The sequence below is a fragment of the Podarcis gaigeae genome (genome assembly GCF_964106915.1).
Source record: "Podarcis gaigeae genome assembly, chromosome: 7".
NCBI classification, from domain to species: domain Eukaryota; kingdom Metazoa; phylum Chordata; class Lepidosauria; order Squamata; family Lacertidae; genus Podarcis; species Podarcis gaigeae.
In genome coordinates this window covers 3,335,855-3,350,061 of record NC_139683.1, presented here as the reverse complement: position 1 = coordinate 3,350,061, position 14,207 = coordinate 3,335,855, and the positions used below count along the sequence as shown (strand labels likewise).

The 14,207-nt window shown below is 47.2% G+C and overlaps 1 protein-coding gene across 2 annotated transcripts in view; it reads right to left on the bottom strand.

Annotated features, from left to right (window-relative positions):
* Nucleotides 1-14,207, bottom strand: part of ARHGAP39 (Rho GTPase activating protein 39) — a 216,167-nt gene that overhangs the window by 111,074 nt on the left and 90,886 nt on the right. For both annotated transcript variants that reach the window (XM_083749067.1, XM_083749068.1), the window contains exon 2: nt 1,415-1,852. In XM_083749067.1, coding sequence (XP_083605193.1) covers nt 1,415-1,852 — 438 coding nt within the window. The remainder of the gene's footprint in view (nt 1-1,414; nt 1,853-14,207) is intronic.

Genomic DNA, 14,207 nt, shown 5'->3' with positions numbered 1-14,207 from the left:
AGAGAATGAATGAATGAATCTTTATTTGTGCCAGCCATCGGCCATAGCAATAAAACCACAATACAATATACAACGAATAGAAGTAAAAAGTCAATTATATAAAATAGATTTCAGGGTTTTGAATCAACAGTCGCATAGTGGATCTTATTCTGATTCCCCTGCTAAAAACACTGCAACCTTTGCTGTCACCTGCTCATCTTGATCTGCTAAGGGCAATGTCTGGGTGACCCGGAATGGACAACAAAAGAGGGGTGATAACCTCATTCCTCGAGTCTTTAAAAGAGTGCAAGTCAGAAGGGCACGTGCCACCGATTCGTTACTATCCCACTAGAGAGATGCAGGTGGAAATCCTCGCAGGATGGAGATTCCAGGAAGACCAGGATGGAGGCGGGGGGGGAGTGGGGGAGTAGGAAAGACGAGGAAAGGTTTGGGGGAGGCTCAGAAGCTCACAAGGGAAGGAAGATACGAAGAGAGGGAGAAGAGACAGACAAGGCAGGCTGAAGCCTATGGATTCATAGTCAGACCCTGTTGGTTCATTGTGGCTAGGAGTCTGTAAGGCAGGGACCATCCAGACATTGGCTGGACCACAACTGCTATCACCCCGACTGCTGGCTGGGGCTGGTGGAAGTTGCAGTCCAAGAACTTCTGCCGGGTTACAAATTCCCCATCTGTGCCATCCTGAGACTGGCAGAGCAATCGCAACGACCCCCACCCTAAGCAAACTGCAGAGCAGATATTATTATTATTATTATTATTATTATTATTATTATTATTATTATTATTATTATTACCCCACCCTCCCCAGTCAAGACCGGGCTCAGAGCGGCTAACATCAGGTATAAAACAATTGATTAAAATACAACTTAAAAACAAGATTAAAGTGCAGTGGTACCTCTGGTTACGTACTTAATTCGTTCCAGAGGTCCGTTCTTAACCTGAAACTGTTCTTAACCTGAGGCCCCATTTTAGCTAATGGGGCCTCGCACCACTGCCGCACAATTTCTGTTCTCATCCTGAAGCAAAGTTATTAACCTGAAGCACTATTTCTGGGTTAGCAGAGTCTGTAACCTGAAGTGTATGCAACCCGAGGTACCACTGTACAACATTAAAATGCAGCCTCATTTCAGTAGAAACTCAAATCAAAAACTTTTGGGGGGGGATGAAGCGAGCTTCGGATTGCAAACAATGGAGGAGTGTGCAAAAACAAGAAAATTAAAAACACCTAATTGCGCCCTTCCCACCAGCCAAAGCTCATATTCCTCCCTGCTCCACAGGGTCCTTGGGCAGAGCTCAGAGCACGGCCGGCCTCTGCTCAGACAGCTCCACCCACTAGGCCGCGCTGCCAAGCCCCGAAAACCAGAGACCTTTGGCTTCCGCCGCAGGTTCCCAAAGCCCCGCCGCAAAGCAAGGTTACCTTTCTGTTTCTTCTTTGACGGTGGCGAACTGGGAGGGCTGTCGGTGGGTCCTGCTCTGCTCCTGCCCTTTCTCCCCGCCGCCCTCCGGCTCCTGCTCCTGGGAGGAGCTGGTGCTGCCCTCGCGGCTGACATTGCTGCTGCGCCCGGGGCTGTTCTCGGTGGAGGCCCGGGGGGACTCGGTGTTCTGCTTCAGGGTCTGGAGCTTGGCCAGGGGGATGATGTCACAGTTCTGGGGCCGGTGCCACACGGTCCGCTGGGTGGAGGCATTGTAGTAGTAGAAGCGCGAGGTATTCGGATCAAAGAGCTCCCACCACTGGTTCTCGTTGGTGCGCTTGATGCGCACGCCGGCGGGGGGGTCCCAGACGCACTCCCCTGTGATCAGGTTGGCGTACATGCGCTCCCGCGTCCGAGGCTCGATGATTTCCACCCATTCCAGCCTAGGGAAAAAGAAGCACAGGAAAACATTCAGAAGCTGGTTGGGATCAGTGTGGTGCTTGCAGCCCTGGGCGTCCCCAGGTGACCTCTCGTCCAGGCACTGGCCCAGACGCAAAAACGCTTCTCCTTTTTGGTATGTTATTTTATTAAATTTTCTGCTTTACAATTTAAAGTACTCATTGTTACATCCTTAAGATATCAATGACTTCCCTTCTTCTCTTTCCATAGTTTATTTTGCATATCGTAAAGGTAAAGGGACCCCTGACCATTAGGTCCAGTCGTGATAGACTCTGGGGTTGCGGCGCTCATCTCGCTTTACTGGCTGAGGGAGCCGGCGTACAGCTTCCAGGTCATGTGGCCGCTTCTGGCGAACCAGAGCAGCGCACGGAAACACCATTTACCTTCCTGCCAGAGCGGTACCTATTTATCTACTTGCACTTTGACGTGCTTTCGAACTGCTAGGTTGGCAGGAGCAGGGACCGAGCAACGGGAGCTCACCCCGTTGAGGGGATTCGAACTGCCAACCTTCTGATCAGCAAGTCCTAGGCTTTGTGGTTTAACACACAGCACCACCCGCGTCCCTCTTGCATATCAGAAATCCCTGCATATTTTACAAAAACTATACCATTCAGTATCCCATTATTACATCCATTAAAACTCATTTACACTGTTCAATTTACCGCACCTTTCCGTGTATAACACGCCCCATATTTGGGGGGACTCAAAATTTAGGAAATGGGGAAATGGGGGGGGGGAGATTTCCCAAATATGTTGAGCTATTATGTGGGGAGGCTTGGCCAAAATTATTGAGCTTTTGGGGGAGGATTGCCCCCCCCCCAAGTTACGATACGATAATGTTTATTGTCATTGTCCAATACAGAACAGTTGTTGAGCTTTTGGGGGGAGGGAATGCCAAAAAAACGCTCACCCGCCAGGCAGACAATGCCACTCGCGCACGTCAAGAAAGCAACCGATCCTCTCTCCCATCGCCAGAAAAAAGGAGCAGATCGCCTGCCCACTTGCCGCAGCGACAGCCAATCAACAACAGCCCTTGCAGCAGTCACCAGTAATAATCTCCAACTTACGGCAGCAACCGATCCTACAGCCCCACATTACGCTACCCATGTATAGGAAGACCCCCAATCTGAACATGATTTTTGATTAAATAAACCTAGTCTTATACACTGAAAACTATGGTATCTGAATGCTGCCAGCATTTTCAGCTGTACAGTTATTTCTCATATATTCAATAAACGTTTTCCAATCTTCTCTGAACGTATGTTCTTCTTCTTCTCTTATTCTATATGTTAAGTCTGCAAGCTTCGCATATTCTGTCAACTTAAGTTGCCACTCTTCTTTGGTTGGGACTTTGCTTGTTTTCCATTTTGAGGCTAACAAAACACGGGCCGCAGTAGTAGGATGCATAGATAACCTTTTCTGACACCTGGGATTTTCAGTCTGAATTATCCCCAACAGAACGGACTCTGGGTTTTTTGGGGGAAAGTACTTTTAAACATTTTTTTCAATTCATTATGGATCATTTCCCAATACTCCTTTACCCTTTTACAAGTCCACCACATATGAAAGAAAGTTCCCTCCACCTCTTTGCATCTCCAGCACTAATCTGATTCAGACCCAGAGATGCTTAACCCAGGAGTGCGGACCTTAGGACCCTTCAGAGGTTGTTGAGGCTCCTATCAGCTCCAACCAGAACATCCAATGGTTGGGGTGGCAAGGAGGATGCTGAAAAGGGATCCTATCTAAATGTATTATGATAACCAGGGTGGATTGGATTTAAATCAAATCGACTTAAATCACTAGTCAGTAAGACTTGATTTAAATCATTATTTTTTTTTACATAAAGACTCATTTTTGCTGTTCCGGAGCCCCTTTCGCAACATGAGCAGAACGCAAACCGCACCTGCGCATCTGCACGTGCACGGGTCACAATTCGCTGCTTCTGCGCATGACGTCATTTTGAGCGTCTGCGCATGCACAAGCAGCGAAACCCAGAAGCAACCCTTTCTGGTACTTCTGGGTCGCCGTGGGACACAACCTGAAAAGATTTAACCTGAAGCAAACATAACAAGAGGTGGGGAAGACAGCAAGGGCTGCATCTGCAGGTGGGATATTTTCCTAGGGAGCAGGGAGTGTGCCCTATATTTTGCTCAGATTTAACGTCTCGTCTCAGAGGGCTCTGTTTGCGTGGGTTCCTAAGATAACGCTCCAGAATCGCTTTGAACATTTGAGAGTGCTATCTAATTGCAAAATATTCTTCATTATTCATTACCGCAGCGCTGGCCCATCTGAACAGCCTTGTTTGAATCATTTAACCGCCTTCATCATATATAGGGCAGTGCTTTAAAAATGAATGTGTGCAACGTGGGTTTTTCTTTTTCTTTACCCGGGGTGCTTTCTGAACGTTCAGCACCGAAGAGACGCAAGTTCTGCTCATCTCTAAAGCGTGCGCCACGATGCTCCTCAATCAGTGCTCTCGGCCTGCCCAGGCTTCAGCTGTGGAGGTTGAAATGTTTAATTAATTTCCAAAAGGAATTACTTTTGGGAATTATAGGTGCAGAACTGCCCAAACTGTATAGAAATTTATTCATGTACGGTGGCAAGAATGTTATTTGCCCAAAAATGTAGAGAAGAAGTTCCAGCAAAAGAAGAATGGATACAAAAACTTACAGAATACACGGAAATGGCGAAACTTACCAGAAAAATAAGAAATCAAGGTAACAAACTTTTTATAAAAGAACAGAAATGGTTTATGGAATATTTACAGACAAACTGTAAACAGATAAGAACATTGGCAGGATTATTGTAATAACCTGCAGTTTTATAAGAGTACGTATTTAAAGTAGTGGGATAAATGAGTAAGTTAAGTTAATTTGGAGCAAGCAGGAAATATAAAAAACAAATTTAAGGAACTGCAGAATGAGGGGGAAGGAAGTTTCAAAATGTTAAAATGATTGTCAAACTATTGAAACGTATATAACTGAAAATTATAAATAAAAATAAAAGAAATAAATAAAAAAGAAATGTTTAATTAATTTACTTTTCAAAAGGCGCCTGCGCTAGCCATGCAGCTGAGGCTTCTCAGAGAGATGCCCGTCTGACCTTGGATTTCAGAGGAGGACTTCAGAGTGGGTATCTTTTCCTAGGGAAGAGGCAAATTTCCTATTTAAGCCTAGATAGGCCTTCCTTCGGCTTTCTTCGCACCCTGCCCTCCGAAAGCGTGATGACCTTATTCTTAAGAATCTTGTGGCCAGGGCTGTGAGTGTGTTAAAGTCTGTGAGATGCGCCAGTATTTGGGGGTGATGGGCCTTCAGCTTTCCACATGGCTAGCCATCGATCGCCCTCTCCTCCAATAATCCGTCTGATCCTCTCTTAAAGCCATCAGGACTGGTGACCTTCACTGCCTAGTTTAACTATGTGCCAGCCTTCACATACTGGGCGGGACATGGATTGCACAAAAACAAAAACCCAACACACAATGCAATTGTTGAAGCCGCACATTGCCAGCATGATCACACTCCTGTTTCAGCGACGTCTACACTAGCTTGGCCATGCCCTGAGAATGCCAGGATCACCCAAGGATCATGCTCTAGGGCAGCAGTTCTCAACCTGTGGGTCCCCAGATGTTGTTGGACTACAACTCCCATCATCCCTGACCACTGGTTATGCTGGCTAGGAATGATGGGAGTTGTAGTCCAACAACATCTGGGGACCCACAGGTTGAGAACTGCTGCTCTATGGGGAGCTGGCTTCTGGCACCAGACCAACTGTGCTACAAGTAAAGGTAAAGGGACCCCTGACCATTAGGACCAGTCGTGGCCGACTCTGGGGTTGCGGTGCTCATCTCACTTTACTGGCCGAGGGAGCTGGCGTACAGCTTCCGGGTCATGTGGCCAGCATGACTAAGCCGCTTCTGGCGAATCAGAGCAGCGCACGGAAACGCCGTTTACCTTCCCGCCGGAGTGGTACCTATTTATCTACTTGCCCTTTGACATGCTTTTGAACTGCTAGGTGGGCAGGAGCGGGAGCTCATCTCGTCACAGGGATTTGAACTGCCGACCTTCCGATCGGCAAGCCCTAGGTTCTGTGGTTTAATCCACAGCGCCACCCGCATCCCCTGTGCTACAAAGATGTCTGCAAATGTGACACTAGGAACATCAACTCCACCGGATGGGAGTCCTTCGCAGATGACCACAGGGCCTGGAGTCAGTCAGGTTGTGCATCAACAGCAGTGACCAGAGAAAGAATGGCCTCTGGAAGGAACACAGAGAAAAGAAACGCTGTGGTGCAGCAGCAGCAGCACAATCAGACGCCTCCATCTGCCCCAGCTGCAACAAAACATGTCTATCCCATATTGGTCTCTACAGCCAGAGCAGACGCTACAACCTCCCGACAGCTTGACCTCACCCCAAAGGCACTCTCTGGCCTTGTGTCCCAAGACAGACAGGTGCCAAGGACAGCGTTGAAGCAACCGATCCGCGTGTCAAAAATCCTATGAGTTGCGTCAATATTACCGTATTGGCCTGAATATAAGCCTCACCTTTTCCCCCGAATTCTGACCGTGAAAAGTCAAAGTGCGGTTTAAATTATAAAAACTGGCTTTTACAATATGGCTGCTGAAACAGACATGCAGTAAAACGGAACGGGTGTGAGTGCCTGTGGAATTTTAAGGGAGCGGCTTATATTCCGGTATTGTCTTTTTCTTTTCTTTTTTCCCCTTGAATTTTAAAGGTGCGGCTTATATCCTGGTGCAGCTCATATTCGGGCCAAAACGGTACTATCTGAAACTGCATAGGCAGAAAACCAAGTCTCAGAGACAGGACTCACATTTTGTAGTTTACAGTGGTACCTTTGGTTGCGAACGGGATCTGTTCCGGAGGCCCGTTCGCAACATCAAAAGAGTGCAACCCACAAGCGGCATGTCTGCACGTGCGCAGGTCCCAATTTGCCACTTCTGCACATGCACAGGATGTCATTCTGCGCGTCTGCGCAAGCGGCAAAACCCGGAAGTAACCCTTTCCGCTACTTCCGGGTCACCGCAGGACGTAACCTGAAAGAACGTAACATGAAGCGGACGTAACATGAGGTATGACTGTACTTGATATTTCTCTTAGCGTACTTCATTGCATGTTTCTTTTACCTGTGTCCAGGACTGCACAGATGTTGTTCCATGTTTTGCATTTTTAGAGGGGAGGGTGGACACCTGAGCCTTCCAGATCCTATGACTCCTATAACAAGCAGACGCACACCCACCAGCCCTGCTGCCCGCAGCACCACCTCCAAGCTTGGGATCCCTGCTGGATCCAGGCGGCATCTCCTGAAGTTGCTCTGCCAGGGGCACATTTTGCCTTCAGCTTCTCAGGATAATTCCTTCTTCTGGGCCCTGCCACATCCGGCTCCACATCTCTCTCCCCCCAACAATTTATGCATGGCAGTCTGTGTCGCCCTGTTCCCCCCCCCCCCGGTTCTGGCTCTCCCACCCGCGCTCTCAAAACGCACACCGGCAGTCAATGACTGCCATGTCAAATACGATACGATAATCTTGTCATTGTCCCATGCAGAACAATAAAACTGAAAATCTACATGAGACATTCAGAAACCAACAAGCCTGCTATCTGAGCTATCCCAGGATGGTTAGCCCTCTAAAAGCTCTGATACCCCATAATTAAATACAATATACTCCCACAGAGACTACATTAAAGGTAAAGGTAAAGAGACCCCTGACCCCTTCATACGAAGACCACAGCATCCAAAAGACTCCCTCCCCTTTCTAATACAATACCGTGGTCCAAAATAGCATTTAAAGGTAAAGGGTAAAGGGACCCCTGACCATTAGGTCCAGTCGTGACCAACTCTGGGGTTGCGGCGCTCATCTTGCTTTATTGGCCGAGGGAGCTGGCGTACAGCTTCCGGGTCATGTGGCCAGCATGACTAAGCCGCTTCTGGCAAACCAGAGCAGCGCACGGAAACGCCGTTTACCTTTTCGCCGGAGTGGTACCTATTTATCTACTTGCACTTTGACGTGCTTTCAAACTGCTAGGTTGGCAGGAGCTCACCCCATCGCAGGTATTCAAACCGCAGACCTTCTGATCGGCAAGCCCTAGGCTCTGTGGTTTAACCCACAGCGCCACCTGCGTCCCATAGAGACTACCTTACACTGCATTTAAAACCAAAATCGCATTTGGATAGAAACTGTTTCTCAGACGGCTAGTCCTAGTCTTTATAACCCTGTACCTTCTTCCAGAAGGCAGAAGCTGAAAGAGATCCACCACGCTTGACATTTGCAAGCCGGGTGTGTGTGTGTGTGGCTACGACACCACTCCAGCCTTCATGCAACACTGTTGGGCAAGATCAGCTGCCCATCCTAGCTAGCTGGCGTTGCCCACACCCAATAAGGGTTCCAGGTATGAAGGGTGCAGGTTCCAGAAGAGAAAGCTTAGCTCGGCCTGTGCCCCTCTGGATCACTCGCAAGGCAAAAGGAGGCATTGCTCTCGAACTCCGTCTCAACTTGCTTGCCTGCCTACGGAATCAAGAGCTCCCTGCTTGATCTGAAATTGAGGCGATTATGAAACCATGATTTAAATATCACACAGGGTTTGGTTTGGGCCATTCGTTGAAATGAACCATTTGTAATTCGTGTGTTGCTGTTTTTTCAAAGGAGCATGCGGACTCACTGGTGGTTGCTATAACAAAAACCTTTGTTTGCAGCTAAACAGAGACTTTATGCTACCCAGGAGCACAACCTTGAGCCTCTGGCTAATGCAGATCGCTTCCCTTCTGCACCACAGAGTTTGCATCTGTTTAGATAAGCAATTGCAAAGGGAAGAGTTTCTCTCTCGTTCCCTCAATAATATACACCAAGTGCCCAGAATTTGCAAGAAGCAGAGGTTGGTATTTATTGCGTGGAACAGGTTCCCTTCCCAAACACACACATTAAATGGAAAGGAAATTCTCACACTGTCTAAATCCGCGTTCCCAAGCCTGGTGCTCTGCAGATGTTTTAGCTAGACATTACATCAGAAATTTCTTTTAAAAAGGGCATGAGCTTTTACCCACTCAGGTTGATTGCCAGGGCTATGTACAGTGGTCTCTTGGTTCTCAAACTTAATCTGTTTCAGAAGTCTGTTCCAAAACCAAAGCGTTCCAAAACAAAGGCACGCTTGTTCCGGACTTCTAAAAACAACCCCCGAAACAGCAATTCAACATGAATTTTACTATCAAATGAGACCATCGATCCAACAAATGAAAGCAATAAACAATGTACTGCAGACACACAATCAATGAATCAGTAGCTGAACTGGGTTCCACACAGTCACAAAAACAAAACGAAAAGAGCCACAAAAACAAAAATGCAAAATAAATAGCAAAAACAGACATAACACTCAAAATGGAAGTGTGGCACTCAAAACAGAGCACGTTCAGCTTCTGAGAAAAGGTCACAAACTGGAACACTTACTTCCGGGTTTGCAGTGCTTGGGTTCCAAGTTGTTTCAGTACCAAGGCGTTTGAGAACCAAGGTACCACTGTACATTATACCCTACAGAATTACATACACACACACTGCAGTACGATGCAGTTATGGGTTTTAAGGCTGTGGGACCCTTGCCAGTCCTGAATCTATAGCAGGGTGAGATACAATTCTGTGGCCTATGTTCATCTCCTGCTCTCTGCCCCAAGCAAGCCACAAGGCCAGTTCAGCTTGGCCCCCAACCACAACCAGATACAAAGAAAGGACCCGGAAGTGGAATCTGACCCCAGCTCTAGCCCAAAGGTTCGGAAGAGATGAGCGCCACCACTGGAAAAGGCCTGAGACCCCTTTCCAGAAAGAGGGTGTGGTGGTGCCTATTGCTCCCTGTTCCCTTCAAGTCCCTCCTCAAAACCTCAAAGCTCCTCTGCAAAGTGTGGGGCTAAAAGCCCAAGTCCACATCCTTGTCTGAGGGCAGATGCGCACTATATGTTTAAAGCGTATCCAGTGCACATTCAAAGCACGAGACTCCATCCCCCCAAAGAATCATGGGAACTGTAGTTTCCACTCACAGCTACCATTTCCAGCACCTTAGCAAACTACAATTCCCAGGGTTCTTTGGGGGAAAGTCGTGTGCTTTAATTGTGGGTTTAATATGCTTTAAATGTATAGTGAAACTAAGTGTGTGCATAACTTCATTTTCAGTCAGGTGGTGACCTGTCCGGAATTTTCATGCTGTTTTTATTGTATGTATATATAATGGTTGAAATTGTGGTACACAGGTGTGTTTTTTTAATAAATAATCCAGAAACTGCTGGAAGACTTGGGATGCAAGTCAGCTTGTACGAAAGACTGAAATTTTCACAGGGAGAAAGCAGACAGAGAGGTGAACCTCCATGCTTCCTGGACCATCTTTCTTCCTTCGTTGTTGTTTTTCACTATTATTGATTTTGTTTAAAAGTGCAAACATAACCAAAAGAAATGAAAGGAAGATTCAAAAGTGTAGACCACAGAGCGTCACAGCCTGGAAGGACAAAAGTACAGCACAGCTCCAAAAGGATAATAAAACATTGACTCATGCAAAGATTCCCTTTGCAACTAACAAAGACGTGTAAAAATAGAAGTATTCTCCACCTGTGAGTTTCATCATTATTGAGGATAATGGTTCTATGAAGTCTTAGATGATCCTGACACCTGCATGTACTTGTGGCACTCAGCAACCACGTGCCTCAACATTTGAATAAGAAATAAAATCATGCTATGGGGGGTGAGGGAGAACCCGGTTATCTGAGCTCTTTGGATTTATAAGGTAAAGTTTCAAGAAGAGCAATCTGCTAAACCCTACAATACAGCGATCCAAAATCCCTAGTCTGCCTTTGTGTTGACCTTCCCTTAAGTAAGGGGTCAGCAACCTTTTTCAGCAGGGGGCCAGTCCACCGTCCCTCAGACCATGTGGTGGGCCGGACTATATTGGGGGGGGGGGGGATGAACAAATTCCTATGCCTCACAAATAACCCAGAGATGCATTTTAAATAAAAGCACACATTCTATTCATGTAAAAACACCAGGCAGGCTCCACAAATAACCCAGAGATGCATTTTAAATTAAAAGACACATACTACTCATGTAAAAACACGCTGATTCCCAGACCGTACGCAGGCCGGACTGAGAAGGCGATTGGGCTGCATCCGGCCCACGGGCCTTAGGTTGCCTACCCCTGTGCTAGACCAATGTTCTCAGGGTTGAGGACATCACTTCGTATTCCCTTCTTCATCCCACCTTGGGAGGCGAGACATCTCTCCTTTGCTCATCTTTGCAGAGATGAAAGAGCAAGAATGGCTCGTTGCATCTCCACCTCAAGCTGCCCAGAACTGGGATATTTCATATCCAACATATATGTCCTATAATAAACTTAGCTTTCTCGTTTTCCATACTCAAAAGTCTCGGTGCAATTGCATTCAAGGGCAAAACGGGCTCCTCCAAGCGGGAGTTTTAATGCGTAGCTTGAGTTTCCGGCTAATGCATTAGAGCTCCGGATGCCAATGTCAGTTCCATCCAGACACATTCTGTCCCCGTGATTTTTGCATCCATGCTTCTTTCCCGACCTCAGCTCTTGGTCTCAGTCAAAATTTAGACTGAAAAGGGTTCAGAACAAGAACAAGGGCCATCGAGCTCAGCAGGTGGGTTAGTGGGGACCTTCTTCAGTCCAAAGACCACATCCTATCAGAGGCAACTTTCCAGTTGGGGCAGGGGGAGCATGTTCAAAATTAACTGGGGGCCGTTTGCGTTTTGCAACCGGCAAGCGGCCTTTTGCGAGGAAGTGAAGATGACTGGTTGCAAGGTTTGGCACCAACATCTCCATCTGGCTGGCTGGCATGCCCGTGATGCCACGCCACTCAGCTGGTCTCCAGGGCAGCGCAGCAGGTGATTCACACAGCAGCCTGGCAACAAAAGACACACATGCTTTGTAATCTTGTTTTCTTTCTTTTTTAACGTACCAAGACATATCATTGTGACGACCATGACCTAGATTTAAGGTGCCATTAGGCTCCTAGATTTTATATCTCAGTTTCTAACACGGCCGTGCAGCAGAGGTGTAAACACACACACATATTCAGGCAAGCAAGAGGCATTATGACAGTTTCAAGGGCACCTTCCAGCCAAACAAAAGCACTTGAGGGTGGAAAGGGGTGTGGCCACAGGAGCATAGCTGTCAACTTTCAGATTTGAAAATAAGGGATCAGCAGCCTCACCTGTCCTGGGGACAGCCTACGGGATATCTAACAATCCGGGATAGCAGCGGGAAGCAGCGGGAAACGGCGCTGGAATAAGGGAATTCCCCGCAAAAAAAGGAAGGTTGACAGCTATGCACAGGAAGGGAGGGGATGAAGGGAGACCCACTGGCCAGACAGTGGCTTGGAGGGCCACAATTGGTCCCCCAACTGAAGGCTCTCCATCCTCAAAAATCTAAAGGAAACCAGAGGCTTGTGCCAGGCTAAACCACCCTTCAAAGCAAAATCCACGTCTTTGTTTCATCCAAAAAGAAAGAAAGAAATCCAAAGCACATTCCAAAGAGCTACTTTCACAATCAAGCATATTTTGCCCTTTTTTGCACCAAGCTGCCAAACTCTGCCTTCTCAGTATCTTCAGGGACAGTATGAGAAGATCCCTTTTGTTGGAAATTTTATTTACAACATAACATAAACCCCCCGCCCCCCCAATACAGAAATACAATAAGCATAACATACAGCAATACAAGCAACCAAATAAAAGACTTCCTTTATTCTGTATCTGGCCTCCTTATTTACTTCTTATAAGCTGTTTCCTTTATGAATAATTATTAAGATTTTTCTAATTATAACTTAGTCTCCTGCAGACATTAATCGAAACAAGTCCAGGTATGTATTTTAGGGCACTGTTTTGTGAAGTGTTCTCTGCATTTGCCCCATGCTTTTTGAAACTCTTGTCTAGTGTGAGAAGATCCCTTTTGATCAATGGTCTTGCATTTGTGACGCTCAGGTGACTGAGGGCATTTGTCATGATGATGATGATGATGATGATGATGATGATGATGATGATTTATTATTTATAGCCTGCCCACCTGGCTGGATTTCTCCAGCCACTCTGGGCAGCTTCCAACAAAATATTAAAATACAACTGTCTATTCCATTCTATTCCGATATACCGTATTTTTCGCTCTATAAGACGCACCAGACCACAAGATGCACCTAGTTTTTGGAGGAGGAAAACAAGAAAAAAAATATTCTGAATCTCAGAAGCCAGAACAGCAAGAGGGATGGCTGCGCAGTGAAAGCAGCAATCCCTCTTGCTGTTCTGGCTTCTGGGATAGCTGCGCAGCCTGCATTCGCTCCATAAGACGCACACACATTTCCCCTTACTTTTCAGGAGGGAAAAAGTGAGTCTTATAGAGCAAAAAATACGGTATATTCTGCAGTAAGGAGAACCTGCACCGTGCCAATTCTGACAACAACTTAGATAGAAAGTGCATCACCCGCTTTCCACGACTCCTTTCAATTTACCAAACATTACTGGTGGGTCTCCGTAAAGCTCAGATGCCTTGCTCCAGGAACGCCACCCGGTCAATGCGCAAGGTGCATTCGCTCTGGCTGTTTACTTTAGCGTAACTAGCTGTGACAGGGAGGAAGGGGGAACCTCCACCCAGCGGCATATCAAAGCCCAGCGAGCATTTGACTCGAGCCGCCAGCTTCAAGGGGGTCAAATATTTCCATGGCTGTGAAGCCAAGTAAGGGCAAGGCAGTTCCTGGAGGAGACAGAGACCCACCCACCCCACCCCCCGCTTTTCACTGGGGGCGCAGCGGAGATGAACCTTCCTACGAAGGCAAGCTTTTGTTTTGGGGGTTCTGTCAAGGGTTGAGAGCAAAGGGAAGGAGGAAAATGAAAGCCTTAAACCCGAATGGCTTTTCCCCCCCCCTCCCCCCCTCTCTCCGTCCTTCCATCGATTATGGACAGCATGCTGAGCTGATTGCCTTTGATGGTGAAAACTAAGAAGCAGAGAAAGCAGCCAGGCTATCTTGGGGAGCTGAAAGACGGGGGGGGGCGGTGTTTCTTTTGGATCCCTGCTCAGAAAACACTCTGAAAAAATGCTGCGCACTGCTGCTCAGGGAAAGCAGCGTCTTACTTCTATGATGGATCAAAGTCAAGGCAGCAGGCATTTAAGCCATGTCCAAATTACACACACACACCCCCCCATCACTGCTAGCTTTCCGCAAGCAGGGATCTTAGTATGAAGGCATTCACAACCGCCAGCGACGTCAGTGCCTGTGTACGTCCCCCCATCTCAACACAAGAACAACCCCACCCCCAAAAAAATAAAGTGCTTTCAACCAGCAAGG